Source organism: Fusarium fujikuroi, chromosome FFUJ_chr07 (genome assembly GCF_900079805.1).
Source record: "Fusarium fujikuroi IMI 58289 draft genome, chromosome FFUJ_chr07".
Taxonomy (NCBI): domain Eukaryota; kingdom Fungi; phylum Ascomycota; class Sordariomycetes; order Hypocreales; family Nectriaceae; genus Fusarium; species Fusarium fujikuroi.
The window spans coordinates 1,090,344-1,108,921 of NC_036628.1; the positions used below are offsets into that span (position 1 = coordinate 1,090,344).

General features: G+C 48.4%; 9 protein-coding genes; 2 read left to right on the plus strand and 7 right to left on the minus strand.

The window, feature by feature from the left end:
* Nucleotides 1-649: 649 nt before the first annotated feature.
* On the minus strand, nucleotides 650-1,219 carry FFUJ_08755 (uncharacterized protein; the record flags this gene model as incomplete). The annotated part of the gene is made up of 1 exon (XM_023580508.1): nucleotides 650-1,219. The coding sequence occupies one exon, from the start codon at nucleotides 1,217-1,219 to the stop codon at nucleotides 650-652; it is 570 nt and encodes a 189-aa protein (XP_023433274.1).
* A 444-nt stretch (nucleotides 1,220-1,663) lies between these two features.
* On the minus strand, nucleotides 1,664-3,638 carry FFUJ_08754 (probable aflatoxin efflux pump AFLT; the record flags this gene model as incomplete). XM_023580509.1 has 6 exons in its annotated part: nucleotides 1,664-2,208; nucleotides 2,259-2,759; nucleotides 2,815-3,085; nucleotides 3,135-3,186; nucleotides 3,243-3,319; nucleotides 3,372-3,638. The coding sequence occupies 6 exons, from the start codon at nucleotides 3,636-3,638 to the stop codon at nucleotides 1,664-1,666; spliced, it is 1,713 nt and encodes a 570-aa protein (XP_023433275.1).
* Nucleotides 3,639-3,996: 358 nt separating this feature from the next.
* FFUJ_08753 (uncharacterized protein) lies at nucleotides 3,997-6,033 on the minus strand (the record flags this gene model as incomplete). XM_023580510.1 has 4 exons in its annotated part: nucleotides 3,997-4,601; nucleotides 4,650-4,924; nucleotides 4,970-5,185; nucleotides 5,240-6,033. 4 exons carry the CDS (start codon nucleotides 6,031-6,033, stop codon nucleotides 3,997-3,999), a joined length of 1,890 nt encoding a protein of 629 aa, XP_023433276.1.
* A 1,105-nt stretch (nucleotides 6,034-7,138) lies between these two features.
* Nucleotides 7,139-7,970, plus strand: FFUJ_08752 (related to middle part of C.elegans myosin heavy chain A; the record flags this gene model as incomplete). XM_023580511.1 has 2 exons in its annotated part: nucleotides 7,139-7,488; nucleotides 7,541-7,970. 2 exons carry the CDS (start codon nucleotides 7,139-7,141, stop codon nucleotides 7,968-7,970), a joined length of 780 nt encoding a protein of 259 aa, XP_023433277.1.
* Nucleotides 7,971-8,474: 504 nt separating this feature from the next.
* Nucleotides 8,475-9,663, plus strand: FFUJ_08751 (related to D-mandelate dehydrogenase; the record flags this gene model as incomplete). XM_023580512.1 has 4 exons in its annotated part: nucleotides 8,475-8,518; nucleotides 8,599-8,813; nucleotides 8,864-9,267; nucleotides 9,322-9,663. 4 exons carry the CDS (start codon nucleotides 8,475-8,477, stop codon nucleotides 9,661-9,663), a joined length of 1,005 nt encoding a protein of 334 aa, XP_023433278.1.
* Nucleotides 9,664-10,459: 796 nt separating this feature from the next.
* Nucleotides 10,460-11,864, minus strand: FFUJ_08750 (probable adenosylhomocysteinase (S-adenosyl-L-homocysteine hydrolase); the record flags this gene model as incomplete). XM_023580513.1 has 2 exons in its annotated part: nucleotides 10,460-10,908; nucleotides 10,964-11,864. 2 exons carry the CDS (start codon nucleotides 11,862-11,864, stop codon nucleotides 10,460-10,462), a joined length of 1,350 nt encoding a protein of 449 aa, XP_023433279.1.
* A 1,397-nt stretch (nucleotides 11,865-13,261) lies between these two features.
* On the minus strand, nucleotides 13,262-14,501 carry FFUJ_08749 (related to translation initiation factor eIF3 p40 subunit; the record flags this gene model as incomplete). XM_023580514.1 has 3 exons in its annotated part: nucleotides 13,262-13,823; nucleotides 13,877-14,343; nucleotides 14,436-14,501. 3 exons carry the CDS (start codon nucleotides 14,499-14,501, stop codon nucleotides 13,262-13,264), a joined length of 1,095 nt encoding a protein of 364 aa, XP_023433280.1.
* Nucleotides 14,502-15,129: 628 nt separating this feature from the next.
* FFUJ_08748 (uncharacterized protein) lies at nucleotides 15,130-15,840 on the minus strand (the record flags this gene model as incomplete). XM_023580515.1 has 2 exons in its annotated part: nucleotides 15,130-15,343; nucleotides 15,395-15,840. 2 exons carry the CDS (start codon nucleotides 15,838-15,840, stop codon nucleotides 15,130-15,132), a joined length of 660 nt encoding a protein of 219 aa, XP_023433281.1.
* A 1,372-nt stretch (nucleotides 15,841-17,212) lies between these two features.
* On the minus strand, nucleotides 17,213-18,271 carry FFUJ_08747 (related to PET8 protein, member of the mitochondrial carrier (MCF) family; the record flags this gene model as incomplete). XM_023580516.1 has 3 exons in its annotated part: nucleotides 17,213-17,961; nucleotides 18,014-18,194; nucleotides 18,254-18,271. 3 exons carry the CDS (start codon nucleotides 18,269-18,271, stop codon nucleotides 17,213-17,215), a joined length of 948 nt encoding a protein of 315 aa, XP_023433282.1.
* Between the last annotated feature and the right edge of the window lie 307 nt (nucleotides 18,272-18,578).

The following is an 18,578-nucleotide window of genomic DNA, read 5'->3' on the forward strand; positions in this document are numbered from 1 at the left end:
TAATTAATCGCATGGCGCCTTGATTTTCCGAGCCGGCCGAGATTGAGTCGAGTAGGCTTTCGTCATCAACAAACAGGCGCCAATCGATCAAGGAAAAGGGGGAGCATGCATCACTTCAAGATTGGTTACCCTGGACCCATCAATTAGAATTGAAATGATTCAGCATGAAGCTTTAACCCAATGACTGATATCTTGCTATGATAGTGGTCGCTGGCTTAAAGTGAGGCTCAATCTGATTTTCGTCAAAATTTGTGGTTAAACTTATTCTGATTAAGAGACCGGCTGTAGCTTGGTAGCACAACAGCTTTGACTTCAATTACAGCATGCTGCATGTGCAAGCAGATCTGAAAAGGACGGCACCTGTTTATCAAAAGTTTCGTGGAAATAAACAAGGAAGAACAACCCCGAGAAAACATTTACCCTCGTCTGTACTCTGTGTACGGAATCATAGGGTACTCAGTACATCATAACCCCTGTTCATATGACTTATTTAGAATCTTAAGAAACCATTTCAAGGTACGCACAACAACTTATACAGGCAAACTATATTCTCATGCGTCTGATATGTTCCAGTCTATATCCAAACACCATTCGAGACCTTGTTTGCGCAAGCTCAAACATATTAAACAAACCCAACCTCAACATCCAACTACGATAGATGTTCCCGATCAATATGATGTGTAACAGCCGCCTCATCTCCTTCAAACCCTTCACAAAACGGACACTTGACCGTTTCAACGCCAGCACTCGGAGCACCCCCCAAACCCTCACCGAAATCCGGTATGAAATCCGCCAAACTCCTTGGTGGAGGCCCAGTAGCAAACTCATCGTCTCGCCTCACATCCGTATATCGCATAGTAAATCTGGTTGACTGCGTCTGACTTCCCGTCCCTCCTGTCGCTGCAGTAGTGTTGCCCATTCTCTGTACTCGGCCCACCTGACCATCCTGTAGTCGCACTTTGATACCTCGTGGATGATTGCCCCGCGTGAGAATATCCTGCACTATTCCTTTCGTCTCTTCTCCTGTGGGTTGGTCTTCTTTCAGAATGATAAATACTGAAGCTCCAGGAATGACTTGTTGTACTGTTGGGACTGTGCCTGATGCTTGCTGTGGTGTTGCAGGTGCACGAGATGGTCGTGATGAGCCTCCTCGTTGGTTATTCTGCTGTTGACGTGGGGGGCGAGGTTGCCGGTTTCGAGGCCGATTTGGCCGGTTCATCGTCGCAAAGAATGATGCTGAGCCCTTGAATAATACAAAAGTGGCTTGTCTTCTTGCCCAAAAATGAGATGGACAATAAACCAAGGACTTAGGGAGCGCAATCTTGGTGAGGTTAAAGCTGATTTGATAATGCATGAGTAACAAATAAGGTATTCAGTGTTTCTCTCATGAAAAAAATTTACCCTACAGCAAATCGTGACATAGCAAAAAGCATATGTCACTTACAAACACAAACGCAAACACGACACAACCGACGTTCGCAATTAGATTGTAGTGGAATAGAGGATTGATTTTATTATAATGATACAATTAAGCTGAGATCGTCATACTATTTGTTGCCTCCAGTTAGATGACCTATGCTGTTCACTGCCTCAAAACCAGCACTTCTATGTACGTTCGAATTCCACATCGTGCTTGAACTTCAAAGCCTTTGCTATTTTCTCTTCAAGCTTCATCAAGGATAGGAGAATGGTCGGGTTTCTTCCTGATATCCTTCCATCCCATTCCAAAAGATGAAAGCACCATGGCACAAGACGTGCCTACAGCAAGCAGAAACGTCGCACGTACACCTCTGGAGTACGACCACAAAACTTGCGGTAAATCCGCTCCAGACACAACTTCACTGACTGCTCCAGCACCGGCATCGATGACCATGTCAGCGTTGATATCGGGAAGTCTTGCAACAAGCTCATTGCGAAGCTCATGAGTGAAAATGACATTGGCAGCTGTGATAAAGATCGCACTGCCAAAGGTCTGCGAGAAAGTCAAGATCGCCATGGCTATAGGAGTAACATCGGCACTTGTGTTCGCCTGGATAGCTATAATGGGCATCTGTAGACCGAGACCACGGCCAAGGCCTAACAAGATCTGATAACCGGCCCATGTAGCTGTGGAAGCGTAGGGGCCCATGGAAGAGGCCAGACCAAAGCCGATAGAGGACAGGACGCCACTGGCTGTAGCGAATGGAAGATAGTAGCCAACCCTTTGAGCTGCTGTCTGTTAGCTGAAGGACTTCAAGTTCTATACCAAGAGGACTTACCAAGAGCGCCACTCGCGACAGCTGCGAAGATAACACTGAGAATGCTGGGCAGAAGATTGACACCACTAGTGAAAGGTGAAGCATTTTTCGCCGATTGGAAATAGACAGGAAAATAGTACGATGCCACCATCACCGTAGAAAAGAGAAACGACTGTGACAGACACGAAGCCCAGACCTCTCTTGTGCGCACAATTGGAAGAGGAATCATGGCCTCTGAACCAACACGATGCTCCCAGTATATGAAGATAATGAAAAGAACACCACCGCCACAGAAGAGCCCAATGACAGTTGCAGAATCCCAGGGATACTCAAGGCCACCCCATTGAAGAGCTAGTAGCAACATCACTATGCTAGGGCAGAACAAGACGAAGCCGGTGAAGTCGAGTTTCGTTTTCAGAATCTGCATGGTGCTTTCGTCTCTATTGGCTCGATGATCGGGCATATGGACGAATAGAATCAGGACTGCGCATATCGCACCGATGGGAAGGTTGATGTAAAAACCTAGATTCATAGTCAGGATTTGTATAAGTCTTGGCTACGGATGAATTTGACTTACACCATCGCCAAGTGGTATACTGAGTAAAAGCGCCTCCTATCAAAGGGCCGCTGATGAGTCCCAGCTGAGCAAACCCCATGATAATACCAACGAGGGACGGACGCCTGTGAATAGGGACCGCCTTCGCAATCATAGTAAGAGCACCATTCTGAATACCAGAAGAGCCTATTCCAGCAACGGCTCGGCCGATGATCAACATAGCAGACGACTGGGCTACGCCGCAAATAAGACTGCCAACTTCGAACACGAAGAATAGCGCTAAGAAAGTCCACTACAATATGTGAGACTTTGTACTATAGGTTGGGCTGGAGCTTACTTACTCTTGTGTTGAAGTACATGTATATTTTGCCGGTAAGTGGTTGTAGGGCAGCACTGTGACATATCGTGGTCAGCAAATGTAGAAGGATTCCACCTAGCGCTGACCCTACCTAGCAAGATTGTATGCACTGGCATACCATCCTATGTCCGGTAAAGAATGAAAGTCCGAGGTTATGCGCGGAACAGCCTAAATATCCTTAGTATTGAGTGTAACTCCAAGGACTGAATATGTGAATTACCGTTGAGATGATGGACATATCCAGCAGCATCAAGAATGCAGCAAGCGTAAGGGATATCATCATGCTTGCAAGCTTCCATCCCGATATCCATTCAGTTTCCTCCTCCTCTGTTGTGAGTTCGCCATCGCCATCTTCTGACTTCTTCGGCTTCTCGTCTTGATTGGGTTCGTTCAAGGTCGGTGTATTTGAACGCGATTCGGTCTTTTCATCATCGCCGCTGATGGGGTGAGGCTCGTTGCGCTCTGTCTTCGATGTCGGCGTAGTCATATTATCACATTCAAAGATAGACCTTCAAACAAGGATGCAGAGTTGGTTGAGCCTTGAGGCTTTCAGAAAGTTGCCTGACATCTTGGGGATACCGCGTTTTAAACAATTTGACGAGACAGCAATATAAGACATAAGCACTGTCTCTCCTAAGGAATTCATAGTGTACTTTCTAGCCCGGGGTTCATATGTTGTGGTGTTAAGGCTGAATGTGGTGTCAACGGAGTTGGCTATCGCTTCTGGAACGGAATTCCGCTCAACCATTGAGCTCGCAGAACTAATTGGACCATACGCTTTTCTTGGTGCTTTTCCTAGATGGATTCGGTGCAATATTATCTCCCGGTATCCATGCTTCAAGATACTAAAACTCCCATGGCCCAAAAACGTCGCCCATCCAAGTTACATCACCAAAATCAATCATATTAATGTTCCCCATGTCCATGGATGCCTGAGCTGTTGAAGGCGGAGGAGGCGTTGGTATCGGCGGACCTGCTCCTTGGTTTGTCGGTATCGAAGATGCATTTCTGAGGTGCCGTGATAGTGTAGGTTCCCATGAAATTCGAATGTTGTTCATAATCTTAGCCCCCATAACAAACACCGTTTCTTCACCTGGACTTGTTTTCATCTTGTAGACAGAATCCAGCCGTGTGAAGAATTCACAGACTTGGTCCAGTAGTACAAGTAAGTCTGCTGTATTTCGGACAAACTCCTTGTCCCAAGCAGGATCCTCAGACGTAGTGAGTCGATAGAGGGCGATCTGAACCTGCGACAGCTGGATATAGATTGCAAAAGGTGCTCCTGGAGCTTCTTCCGGATTTATGCCAAAGAACACGTCGTACCATGATCTTATTGCTTGAAGGCAAGAATACATGCTTTCAATTCGCTGATTGACTGGGATGTTTTGCATAAAGAGTCCGACGGAGTTGATTTGAATCTCTGTCGCGAGCGAATGTGCTTGCAAAACCGCTGGAATCTGTCAGTATGCCTTTCACTAATAATGCATGCTAGACTTACGGGTTATAGGCATATTCGCTGGCAATCCGTCTCGGACTGCTTGGAGTTTGGCAAGTAAACTCTTTCTGAAAACATACGTGGGCGCTGAAGATGACTCGCCCATGACATCTCGTACGAGAAGTTTCTGTGCCTCGTCTGCAACAAGCTGATACCTGACAAATGCGGCCAGAAGCTCATCAGATGGCCATAGTTTGTCTCTTTCGAGAGCTTCCAGACAATCAGTCATATGTGGTGTCCATTGAAGAGGATCCATCTTGCCGACAAATGATGACATACTATATGTGTCAATAAGGTTTGTAATCTCAGGGAATGTCACTTACACTGAAGTCAAAAACCACAGTGACACAACAGCTCGCCTTTCTTCTTGAGTGCGTAGCCGAGGTGGAGGGGGCCGTCCTCCCCACATCTTGAAACATATTGTGAAGTACTGTTCTTCAACAGGGGCTTTGGTGAGACCGAGATCATATGCAAGTAGGACAGCCATTTGGCAAAATGTGATGATAAACGGCCTGCCTGGACTGGAAGTAGTGGCAGCCCTAGATAGCTAGAGTCAGAACATGCTACGATGAGAACCTTGGTGATTAACTGACCATGAAATGTAACATATGAGTCCCTGAAGGCAGTCCATAGATCTCTCATGGTTTATGATAATTCTCGTGGCGATTTCTTGGCGCACTTGATCTTTCATCTTCATCTGCTGCTCAACACACATAGAGGTGATGTTCATAATACATAACCACAGGAATGGCTTTTCCTTCCGGAGAGTCGCGGCTGTTACATCCTGTGGTAAAATCATGCAAGGAAAGTTCTTCAGCCATTGTTGGAATTTTGCCAGATGCATTTCGGCCTCTTCTGGGGTGGGATCAAACGAGGCGGAGGGATCTTCACCAATGCTGGATGGGGAGGTATTGGGGTGGGTATTGGCCGTGCTTCTTGAATCATAATTATGAGGCACAGGATACGGACGGGGATAACTTTCTGAGGAGGAGGAGGAGGAAGCTGCAGCAGTTGCTAGTGATTCTAACCGGCTAGTGAGGTGACCCATGTTGGACGAGTTCATCAAGGGGCTTGAGTCACCGGGACCTGCGGAGTGCAAATGCCCATTTGACGGCTGAGAAGCGCGCAGAATAGTGACGAGGTCTTCAAGTTTCTCTTCAAGCTGAGCGGTTCTAGAAGACGTTGACTTTTTCGCAACCCGTTTGCGCGAGGTTGCCATTGGCTGACATGGCTTGCCAAGACGATGGCATCTTTCACAATCCTGGCCAGAAGGTCTCAAGATACACTTGCACTTAGCTCTTTGACATGCAGTGCAAGCTCTTCCATAGCCAGCGGGAGTCCCTGTCGTACTAGAGGCTGCAGAGCCTGACAGTTCGGGCGGTGCCATCGGTTTAAGGTTGTGTAACTGCTGCGCCAAGAGACCTCGCGTACGTAAACAAACAGACAAACAAAGAAGTGATGAACAAATCCCGGTTGCGCAGTAGGGCTGATAGGAATTCGAGATTCAGTTTTGAAGGGGTTTGGTATGGGAATTGAAAGAAACCGGAGTTACGGAATGCCGGGGGGTTAAGATAACGGAGTTCGGAATTCGACTAATTCCGTATTACTATATCCAAGCATTCGCAATTCTATGATGACCCGAAGTGCTGTCGATGAAGCTATTGATTCGGGGACATTTAGCCAGATCATCATGTATTATCAATCAGAATGCCTCTGGGCTGATTTCCAATATGTGACGTGAAACATTCTGCTCTCATTAAATCCCTACGGAGTCTGGCCAGCCCTACAGAGTCTATGCAGGCTGGGCCAGAGACTTCACTAGCAGTAGGCTTATCTCTTACCAGCATTATTAGTAGTTATTGGGCATTTGCATCACGTGTAGTTAGATACCAACCGATCTCCCCGTTAAGAGTCTTATACCCCAATCATTGATATTCATTTTACTATTTCTAGACCTTTTCAGGACTTCGTAGTTTATACCATAGTATGTAGGTTGGGTAAACAATTTGTTTGGTCGACATTGCCGTAGGGTTACTTCTACCGGCGCAAGCCGTTATACAAGCATGGTTTACCGTTGCAAGCTTTAGGATGCTCAAAGAAGGCGAACAGCGATATGACTTGAAGGAAGGATATTTTCTCTTGAATTAAATTCATGACGATCTATTCCACGAACATTAATCTTATCTAAAGAACAGGGAACCAGCAATATCTTTTGTCCTTTGCTTTCCTGGTCAGATCTCAGGGTTACATTACAAGCCAAATCCGCCTTCCCTTAATTGGTCGCAAAATCTACCAGCACGCCCCTTAATTGGCTGGACATAACCTAGCTTCAGGGGCCAATCAAAGCCGGTGTTTCCCGCTCTTCTCAATCAACTAACGTCACAAGCGTGTCTATCTTCGGGTCACTTTACCTTGTAGATTTCTTCTCAACTCCATCTTCATCGCCGACATCGCAGTTCCCAATAACCATAGCCAACCCGGCAAATATCAACATGGCAGTTCCGTCTGTCGTAGTAGCTGAGATGCTGCCTCGATTCCTTCTCCCTCGTCTCAGCTGGGGCCCTCCACTCTCCGTATCACGGGCGACCCGGCCATTTGCCTCTACCCCTTCCAGCGATCAAAGGAGGTCATTCGCATCAATCCAGGCTGGTCCTGTTGCCAGACGTCACTCTCCTCCCGCCGAAAGTCCTATTGTAAAGCGAGCATTCCATGCGACAACCATCAGACAACGAGATCACCATTTCGACACGCTCAAGTTTGTTAAGCGATTACAGGGTGAAGGGTTTACTGAGGAGCAGTCGGCTGCAATGATGAAGGTGTTGAATGATGTTATTGAAGAGAGGTGTGCTTTATTTTTCGAACATATGCTATCCCCATACTAATTGACCATACAGTATCCAAAATCTCACCCGAACAATGGTACTCCGCGAAGATGCAGCAAAAGCAACGTACACTCAAAAGGTCGACTTTGCCAAGCTGCGTTCCGAGCTTCTCTCCGCCGACTCCACCGAATCCAACACGACGCGCACAGCTCACGAACGATTGACAAACGACATTGCCAAGCTCAGCAACCGACTGCGCGACGAGATCAGCCGTACACAAGCTAGCGTGCGCCTCGACCTTAACTTAGAGAAGGGCCGTATTAGGGAGGAGGCTGTGGGCCAGGAGCTCAAGATCAAGGAGACGGAGACAAAGATTGAGCAGGAGGTTGCTGCGCTGAGGGAGAAGCTGGAGCAGGTCAAGTTCCAGACACTCCAGTGGCTTATGGGTGTGTGCACCGGTTTCGCGGCGCTGTTACTTGGTGCTTGGAGATTGCTCATGTAAAATCTGGGTGCATTGGGTGGGTGTTGTTTGGAGTCAGGCGGCTTGGAGTTGTATAAACAGTGTCATGGTTCACCTTAACCGATAGATTTTCTAGTGTCTGAATTCAAATTCGTGCATAACATATCACTTATTCTGGCTTGAGTTGATGCGGATCAGATCAATTCAACTTGCCTCTAACAACTCCCCATACTTGAATACTCTATAATGTTGTGCTCGTTCCGGGTTTTATGCTGAAGAGCTTTCAATGGCGCCTTTTAACAACAACTTCAAGGACTCAACAGAACACACCCCGCCCCCGCCCCCACATCACCCCGCTATAGACGGACATTGTATGTCCTTGATTCGGGATGTATTGTCTGTCGGCCTGAAAGCCGAAGGTCCTTTGATAGTACGACCGGACAAGAGAGACCTGACTCGATATTGTGATAGATATAAACCCATTTGAAGCATCTCAAAAGCCTCATCCCTTTCCCCTATCGTTGATATTCCTCAAAATTGTTCATTATGGCAGATAAACCAAAGGTCCTCTTCCTAGGCAGTATCAAGCAGTAAGTTCTGTTCATACTCAAGGAACATGAATGTTCTATATTCTCCCTCTACAGATATCGCAGTTAACATGCTGCTCTAGAGCTCACGAAGAGTTCGCATCGCTCTGTGAGATTGTAGAGCCTGTCTACCCAAAGTCGAATCAGCGATCTGCTTTTATAGAAGAGACCAAGTCTGGTGCTTTCGATGGAGTCAAGGCTACCTACGGTACAAACAAGTCTGTTGGCATTACTGGACCCTTTGATGCTGAGTTACTGGATGTCTTGCCCAAGTCTCTCAAGTTCATTTGCCATAATGGTGAGTATTTCGAGTATACCGTGACCAGGTTTACTAAGTAACTACTCCAGGCGCCGGGTATGACCCAATTCATGTCTCTGAATGCACCTCTCGTGGTATCCTCGTTTCAAACACACCCACAGCTGTAGACGATGCCACGGCTGATATCACTATCTTTCTTCTCATCGGCGCCTTGAGAAATATCTCATCCTCCATCTTCACTCTCCGAGATGGAACTTGGCGGGGCACCCCTCCACCATCGCTTGGTCATGATCCTCAAGGTAAAGTGTTAGGTATTCTGGGTATGGGAGGTATTGGTCGCAATGTTGCACGCAAAGCCCGCGCTTTTGGCATGACTGTGAGGTACCACAACCGCAGCCGGCTATCCCCTGATCTAGAGGACGGTGCTGAATATGTTGACTTCGAGGCACTTCTTAAAGACAGTCATGTGTTGAGTCTCAACTTACCCCTGAACGTGAGTCTAGTCATAATTAGAGTATCCTCGCGATTCTGGACTGACTGGCTGCAGCCCAAAACTCGACATACTATCGGAAAACCTCAATTCGACATTATGAAGCGTGGCATTGTAATCGTCAACACCGCTCGTGGTGCAGTGATGGACGAAGCTGCTCTCGTCGAGGCTCTTGAATCAGGACAGGTTGCCAGTGCTGGTCTTGATGTCTTTGAGAACGAACCAGAGGTTCACCCAGGGCTCTTGAAGAATAAGAACGTCTTGCTTGTTCCACACATGGGAACTTGGACTGTAGAGACCGAGAGACTGATGGAGGCTTGGGCTATGGACAATGTTCGTCTAGCAGTGACAGAAGGAAAGTTGAAGAGTATCGTTTCTGAGCAGAAGGATCTGCAATAGGCGGTAACTCTGTCCGCACATCAAAGCCTTAGTGGTGTGAAGAGGTTCGGAACGCATAGAACAGCCGAACAAAGAATAGATAGATAGTCAAACTGAAGCTCTAGTATGTTACACACACATCCAAGCTGATCTGACTTCGAATACTTGGGATGAAAGTCTTTCATCGCTTCTTAAACTAGATCCGATGATAGATTGCCAATAACCTTAAATCTGCTTAATTGAATTTTAGCTCAAGGCTACGTGGATGTGACCCAATCTTTGCACAGAAGCACAGCCAGAGGATATCATAATACAAAAATCACATGAGAAGCAATAGCGTTAGAGTCAGAATATCTCTTTTTGAAGTTCTACTCTATCCTGGCCACGGTTGACGGGCCTGCCTGTATCGAGTAACCATCTCATCCATCCCTATGGGGGAGGTCTCGTCTTGTTCATATCCGTCCATATCATTCCATTCATCATCCATTTTTATAATCTCGAAGGGGGGAATCATGATTAGCAAAAAAGCCAACGCCATTTTGTTGAAAAAGCAAGATTTTTTTGCCCCTCCCTGCACCCTGCGAGGAGTCTTCTCTTTGATGATTTAGAGAAGTAACCCAAATAAGCAGAAACAAAGAAGAGAAGAGAAAAAAAATCAGAAAACCGCAGATGTCCTTGTAACTCTCCCAACCCATATGCCATGCAAGTTCATGCTGTTGAAACTAGAATTTTGCCGATTGTCATGTCGACAGAAGAGGGAAAAGTTCGTTACACATAGGAATCCAGTTGAAGGATCCTGAGTATTGATTACACACGCTTAGTAGCGGTAGATATCGGCCTTGAAGGGACCCTCGACGGTGAGGCCAAGGTACTCAGCCTGGACCTTGCTGAGGGTGCTGAGCTCAGCCTGGCAGTGGTCGAGGTGGAGACGGGCGACCTCCTCATCGAGGATCTTGGGGAGGACGTAGACACCAACGTCGAGCTTGTCGGTCTTGGCGAACTCGACGTACTTCTCACCCCAAGCCTTGTCGGCGGCCTTGTACAGCATGATCTGGGCAAGGACCTGGTTGGTGAAAGAGCAAGACATGACGAAAGAAGAGTGGCCAGTAGCACAGCCAAGGTTGACAAGACGGCCCTCAGCAAGGAGGATGATGTGACGGCCGTTGGGCATGAGGAAACGGTCAACCTGGGGCTTGATGTTCTGGACAGAGCTGGCGTTGGCCTTGAGCCAAGCAACGTCAATCTCGATATCGAAGTGACCAATGTCTGTTTTACTAATGTCAGTGATGAATCATTTAGTGAAAGAGCGATAAAAACTTACTGCAGACAATGGCGTCGTTGGGCATAGCCTCGAAGTGCTCGCCAGTGAGGATATCACGGCAGCCGGTGGTGGTAACAAAGATTTGACCGACCTTGGCGGCCTTCTCCATGGTGGTGACTTGGTAACCGGCCATAGCAGCCTGGAGAGCGTTGATGGGGTCAATCTCGGTAACGAGGACGCGGGCACCCATGCCGTGGAGGGCCATGGCGCAGCCCTTACCGACATCACCGAAACCGGCAACGACGGCGACCTTGCCAGCAATCATGACATCGGTAGCACGCTTGATACCGTCGACAAGGGACTCACGGCAGCCGTAAAGGTTGTCGAACTTGGACTTGGTGACGGAGTCGTTGACGTTGATGGCGGGGACAAGGAGCTTGCCATCCTTGAGCATGCGGTAAAGGTGGTGGACACCGGTGGTGGTCTCCTCAGAGACACCGAAGCAGTCCTTGAGCATCTCAGGGTACTTCTGGTGGACAAGGGTGGTCAGGTCACCACCGTCGTCGAGGATGAGGTTGAGCTTCTTGTTGTCCTTGAAGGCGGTGAGCTGCTGCTCGAGGCACCAGTTGTACTCCTCCTCGGTCTCACCCTTCCAGGCAAAGACGGGGACACCGGCGGCAGCAATGGCAGCAGCGGCGTGGTCCTGGGTGCTGAAGATGTTGCAGCTGGTCCAGGTAACCTCAGCACCGAGAGCAGTGAGGGTCTCGATGAGGACGGCGGTCTGGATGGTCATGTGAAGGCAGCCAGCAATGCGGGCACCGGCGAGAGGCTGGTCGGCAGCATACTTGGCTCGGGTCTGCATGAGACCGGGCATCTCATTCTCAGCGAGCTCAATCTCCTTGCGGCCAAAGGCGGCCAGAGAAAGGTCAGCGACCTTGAACTTGTGGGCGGGAGCAGACATGATGAATGGATGTGGAGGAGGAAGGGATGAAAGGATGGATGAGAGGAGAAGGAAGAAGAAGAGAGAATAGAAAGAGGAGAAGAAGGGATTGAAAAAGTTGAATGGGAAGTGGAAGAATATGTAGGTTGTAGAATCAACAACGAGATAACATTGGGCGGGGCAGAGAGAACTGCTTCTATGGGCTGAGAGCCTCTGGAGGGGCCTGGAGGGGGAGGGGTTGACCAGGGCCCAGCAGTGTCAGTGGGGTTTTTTTCGCGGGCGGTGAAGTCGATGGACGGCAAAATGAGGGGCAGAATTTTCTTCTGCCATTGAGGCCCAGCAATTTTGAGGCGGGGCAGAGCAGAAATGCACTCCGAGTCCAGTCGATCTTCAGGCTAGGTACTTGTAAGCGGGTGGTTGGCTGGGTGCTGAACCTGGTACCCTCGAGGAACCTGGCGGTTTGAAGCGCCAAAAGGTACCTCCGAGCGAGAGTGGATCTCAGGGACTCGGAGAATCCACCTGAAGAAAAAATAAAGAGGAGCTTTCTCATGATGGGAAGCTCCTCCAGGTCTTGGTACGAATACGTGACTAGTGAGAAGGAGACCACGTTGATTTTTCTCATCCAGTGAGTGGGCAAATTGTTAGGCCTCTGTTCTGCTGTCTATAGTGACTATCTGCTCTTCAATTGTTCGTTCCGACTGTGCATATGTAACTTGCTTCGTACAGATGCAGCTTTGGCTGACTTTGACTTGACCCTTGGATATTCCCCGCTCGGAAGCCGAGCACCGCTTCACGCGAACACGACGGGTCATTGATCGTCTGCAAGCTACGAACAGACCGACTAACCTGTATATCCGAATATTCTGAGGGGAGAGTCAGCTCGGAGGCACATCTTTGGTCTTGTTTATAAGGCGCACACTGATACCAGACTCATCACTTCGTCTCATATACCTTTTCGGCGTGTAAGAGCGAGATGAGATATTTATGCTATGAAACCTGGTCTTGGATCAACCATGAACCACTTCAAATCCCGATGTTATTTGCCGAGTTCACTGAAAGACAAAACAACCAACCGACAGTACCAATGAACTTCTAAACGTAAAATTGTTTCAAAGCTCTCAGACTTTGAGAACTTGATTGCAGGCGCTATCTACAAAGCCAGCTTTTTATGACCAAGGCAATGCTACAGTCGTGTCCATCTCTTCGTGACTCTTCAACATCAACAGATCAACGTCAGGCTGGCCCCTCATGTGCTCATCAAGTGCTCCTCTCTTTCTCTCAACGCTTTAAAATCTAGACCAGCACTCGATATTATCGACATTGTCCGGAACGCCGCCAATGCAAACCATCACTGAGCGTCTCGTATTCCTGGAATCCCTCGAGACTTTTTGAAAATCCCCGTCTCGCCCGTCCTCCATCTATTTTGGCATCAAGTTCTCCCGCACGGCAAACATCTTGGCACTGACGTTGGCTGTGAATCCATCCACCTGCTTGCTGTATTGCTCCACCTGCTTCGCGTTCAGCATACCCTCCAGTCTGCTGGGCTCCTGGGGAAGCTTGAACAGTCGCTGCCACTCATCCTCGGGAAGAGGAGCTTGCTTGGCAGCAGCACGTTGGGCGTTCTCGGCCTTGCGCTTGGTCTGCCATTGTGTAATCTTGGTCTGCTCACGACCGAGTTGTCGCTGGTAGAACTGGAAGTTGTTTAGGTCGGTATAGTGAGACTCGATGCTCTCGAGCAGAAGATCGCAGGTCTTCTCGAGGAAGGGGTCGATCGCAAGGTCGAGGTTGTCGATAGAGGGGTACAGAGGAGGCTCGAGAGCGTTACGGTTGAGGTCATCCAGCGATGAGGGTTGCTCAATATCACCCTTCACGGGAGCGGAAGGAATCTGGTGGAGGAAGGTTGTGAGGAGGTGAGAGTTGTGGACGTTGACGGGGACCTCGGTGAGGATATCCTTGAAGGTGAGCTTAGACTTTTGCAAGCTGTTACTGGTTAGCATCCCTTTCTCTGGGCCGTGGTAATAGCATCATCGTACCTCTCGGTTGTGAACTTGCCCTCCTTGTAGGCGCTCATGAAAGCAGGGGACAGGCGGAAAGCCCGGAAGGTCAAGTTGCCCTGAGAGCTCTTGCTAGCATCGTGGACGAGGGCGACAGTGTTCTCGTTGGCGCTTTGGTAGTGGAACTGGTTCTCGATGAAGTTCAAGTTGACAAAGTTGCCCATGGTGGCACTTGTGTACCAACCAACGTTGTTGGCGTCGACGTTGACCTCCTTGAGGTGTCGGATCATCTCATTTTGGTAGTGAATGTTGTTCTTCTGTCGGGGAGCAGCAGCAGCGATCTGCGAAGCATCGCTCTGGTGGCTATCGGTCGTAGCGGGGTCGACGGTAGGGAAAGGGAACGTATTGGTGACCTCGAGAAGACCCTCGTTCTCCATACCAACAATGGCTCCAGTCGCAACAGATGGGAAAGCCGAAGAGCAGTGCTTGGCAATCTTCATGATAACCTACACCACCGACTGAGGTCAGTCCCATTTCTCTTTACTCGTCCTTCAAGAGGGGGTCTCAAAGACCAAAAGGTGGGGCATATTCAACTCACCAGAGCCTCGACTTGAACGGCCTGGAAAGGCGCAGCAACAGGCGCATCGTTGGGAGCGTCCGCCATATTGACAAAAATTCGGGACGAGATATTCACGGTGCCGCGAGAGAAGGAGAGAGGTTCGGCGCTACGATCGCGAAAGAGGCGGGTGGTGTTGCAAGGCTTCGGGGCTCTGAAAGGTGGGAATATCGAAACTTTTCGTTCGTGTACTCATTTGTGGGCTGTGGGATGTCTAGGCGGTGACGTGTGGCAGATTATATATCCCGCGATTGACGTTACGAGCCGACCTACGACCTTCGTTTATCACCACCAGGCCAAGCATACGGCGGCCAGAAAAGTGCCTTATTTATCCCAAATTTACCGATATCACGCTCGATGTCATGATACGGAATGGATGTGTACTTTATCTCTCTTATGCGTCTCTTCGCGGTCCGTTTTGAGCTGGGCACCTTGCCCTCGTTCTCTACAGACATTCAATGCCATCAACTAGAATATCACGAGCAATCTAAAATCTAATTATTGTTTTATCTCATTTATAATTCTATCGTCTAAGTCATTCTCAGAGAAAATCATCATTTCCCCCAGCAAACGCCATTCTTTTTTCTGTCCCATGTTTTTCTAACCCTCAAGACCGACACCCAACGCCTCATAAGCTTCTTGAACAAAAGGTTTCAGAAGTCTCAAACCTTGTCATCTAATCCTGCCAGGGGATAATCTCCCAGCTCTCGGCATTGTCTCGAATGATAAGTCTATGTTGATCAATCTTCCAGAATGCATACAAGGAGCGAGTTGCTCCAGCAGCCTTGCGATGAGCTGGGCCTGTACCACCCTTCTTGGCATCTTCCCGCGAACGCCAGACACAAGTTGCCAAGTTGGCCAATTCTGAGTCAGGTTCTCCAAACCAGTATCTGTTCGTGTCAATACAATAGACTCATGCAGAAGATGCACTTCCAACTTACTTGAGGAATCCACCACTCGCCACGGCCTCAGCATGTGCACCCTTGTCGAGAACGCCAAGATCGGCATACTCAGTCTCCTTCTTGATTCGTGATCGGAATGCCACAATATAAAACGACGTTTCTTTGAAGGGTTTTCCAGATTCGACCGCAAGACGTTTCACTTCTTCGATCACCTCTGGCCAGTTGAAGGATTCTGTGTATGGGGCTGTCGCATAGTCGTCGCGGAGAACTCGAAATTGACTCAAGGCTCTTGCGAGGAGCTCATTTTCGTTGTCAAGAGTGTCAAGGTCGAGCAAATGCTCATGTTCCGTGTATGGTGATTGGATAAGATACCGATGGTTGGCTGCGAGTTCCGGGCTGATTTCTCTCACTTCGGCTTCAGCAGCTGTTTTGGAAAATACGTCGAGTGGGGATGCAGGAGCTGTTTGCACATCTGCAGTTGCCATTGTGGGTTATTTAAGTTTTGCTGTGTGTTGAGTACCGAGTGCGCAGTTAAGACAGAGTGAAATGTTTTGGGTATCTCGACACACAATGGCAGAAGATGGAAGGGGAATATATGGAACTACGAGTCAGGGCGCGGCGACGGCGACAGCGAGTCATCAGCAATTTATAGTACACGATACATCTTTACAGTCTCTTAGGCAATCAAGCCTTGAATAACGTGCTCAAATGACACCATCTGAGCCGGACGACGAAGGTTACACATGTGGGTCGGTGAAGACTATCAAACGGTCTTTCTGCCGGTAGTTCTGGAAGTTACTTACTTATTAGTGCGGGTGGTCGGGCGTCTCAAAAATGGCACTCCTCGAACTAGACCGGTCAAGACTTGTTGTCCGAGTCAGCCAGGCGGGCTATCTGGGAATCGGAGAACTCTGCAACTCGTATTTGCTGGATTACTACAAACGGCTTCGCAGAATAACCAAGTACACCGGAATTCTCGTTGTCTCTGAGAGATCCGGAATCTCGCATATCAGAGACAGGTATGCATGTATCTATGGCGACTTCTCACCAAACCATGATGAAATACCGGGATCGGCTACAAGTAATGAGCGAGATCCTTCCTTCACCGCCAGAAGAACGCTTCATCAACTATTTCACCGGTTTCGGGCATTCATGGAAGGACAAGGCGGAGGGTCGGAACAAAGAAGGAATTATACTTTTATGTAACCAGGGGTCCTTGATAACACGGATGTGAGACTAACGCAGGCCAAACTGCAATGACATGTGCCTACGGTTGGCGCTAAAAGAAAATGGCCGACGGTACGACCCAAACGACCATCTTGAATTACTGCTACACCATACTGATACAATACCACATAGTCGAGGTCAGCCGAACACTTGACGAGAATGACTCTTTGTTGGCAGTTGCTTGTCAGATAACCGATTTACACGGCACATTGTAAGGAGCCGGCCGTAAATCCCTAGTCAAATCAACTCTTAAAGTTCTGAGAAGCTTCGTTGGCAAGCATTTCTTTTTGAAGCAGCATAATTAGAAAGCATGATCATCGTTCTCAGCGTGCCCCTCAGATTATAGTCTAGCCCTACAGAAGACACAATCTGGCATTGTCGAATGAATTCTCTGGATTACGAGCCTCCCTCGGGTTGTTGCACATAACTTTCTGAAGACGTCAGAAGCCACGGGGATGTCGACATCCGATCTACGATCGTGCTCGTTGATCATTGTATAAGTTCATAATTATTGTGATTGTGTGATACAATCCTTTGGGGTCTTTATATTGGTCAATTGATATAGAGATCGCTAGAAAATATGATCGAATGTCTAATTGGTCTATCACAGCTTACCTATATCGCACGACATCACAATGGGCCATCGTCCTCCACATCTGCCTTTCCCCTTCTCAACCAAACTTTGGCCATCTCATACGACCCCAGATAGAGTCCACTCCCTAGCATCGTCCACCCGGATCGCAGAGCCGCACCCCGGAAGAATCCCCGCACTCCCCTCTCTTGGTAAACCTCCTTCGAGACAGTCCACGCCCCCTTCTTGGGTTGCTTTCCCTCCATCTTGGCTGCGACTTCGCTCTGGCCTTGTGTCGGATTCTCGCTCTGACTCCCGGCGCTCAACATCATCCTCGTCTTGACGACATCACTCGGTGTCGTTATGAAAGCAGCTATTGATCCAGCACTTCCGGCACTTAAACCCGTAGCGAGCCCCGTCTCGACAAGGCCCGGCTCCGAAGTTCCGGAACCTCGCGATTTCCAATATGTTGCTCGCACATGCTCGAATATAGGGAATTGAAGAGCTGTGAATGGTAAATTTCGTGCGACTAGTGCTGTGTAGCCTGTGAAAAGGCGACGTGATACTCCATCACCGGCCAGCTGACGGAATGCTTGCAAGGAGGTGGAAGATCCAGATCGTCCAGCCCCATGACTATCATTTTGCAACATCTGAGCATTTTGCTTGATGACCTCTGCTGGTGCGAGGACTAAGCAGGATGCCATCTCTGCCACCCCTGAGGCTGCTGAGTGAACCAGGGGTTGAGGTAATGGCGTCGCATTACCAATGATGCGTTTGGCGCTCTCATATGTCGAGAAAAATAGACCCGCTGTGAATTGTGTAAGCCAGCAATTCCTCGTGTTTCGTCTTCTAATACACACCTGCTGGAAGAGTAGCCAGGACCACACTTCCAATGCCCTGGTAGAGTCCTCGTACAGCCCATGTGTTCTTTTTTGAGCTGTCGGAATATGTCTTGAGGTAATCTTGACTCTGCAAACGAGTCTTGATGGTATCGAGCGGGTAGACCAATACATCTACTGTAAATGCTGCAATAGCACCAGCCTATGAATGTGTGAGTGAGTGTATCGTGACCAGAGCCTTGGTTATCTAGCCAGTCTTACAATATAGATGTCCGACATGTTTTTCCTCAGACGCCTGCTGCATGGATCGTGATGATGAATTTCTTCCAGGTTTGTAGTGAAATATGGGCTCTCTTACACCATGAGCTGGTGATGTCATGGTTGTGTGCTTATATCCACTCTCGGATTACCCTGCACTTCGACTCATCATGGAAACATCTCGAGCTCATAGCATGTGAAGAGACATGAAATAGCCTTGAATAAATATATTACTATAATTTTAGTATGATACTCGATGGCTTCCTTGTCATGAGTCATAAGCAAGTCAGTTCATCATAAGAACAATCCTATATCGGGTTCAACATCT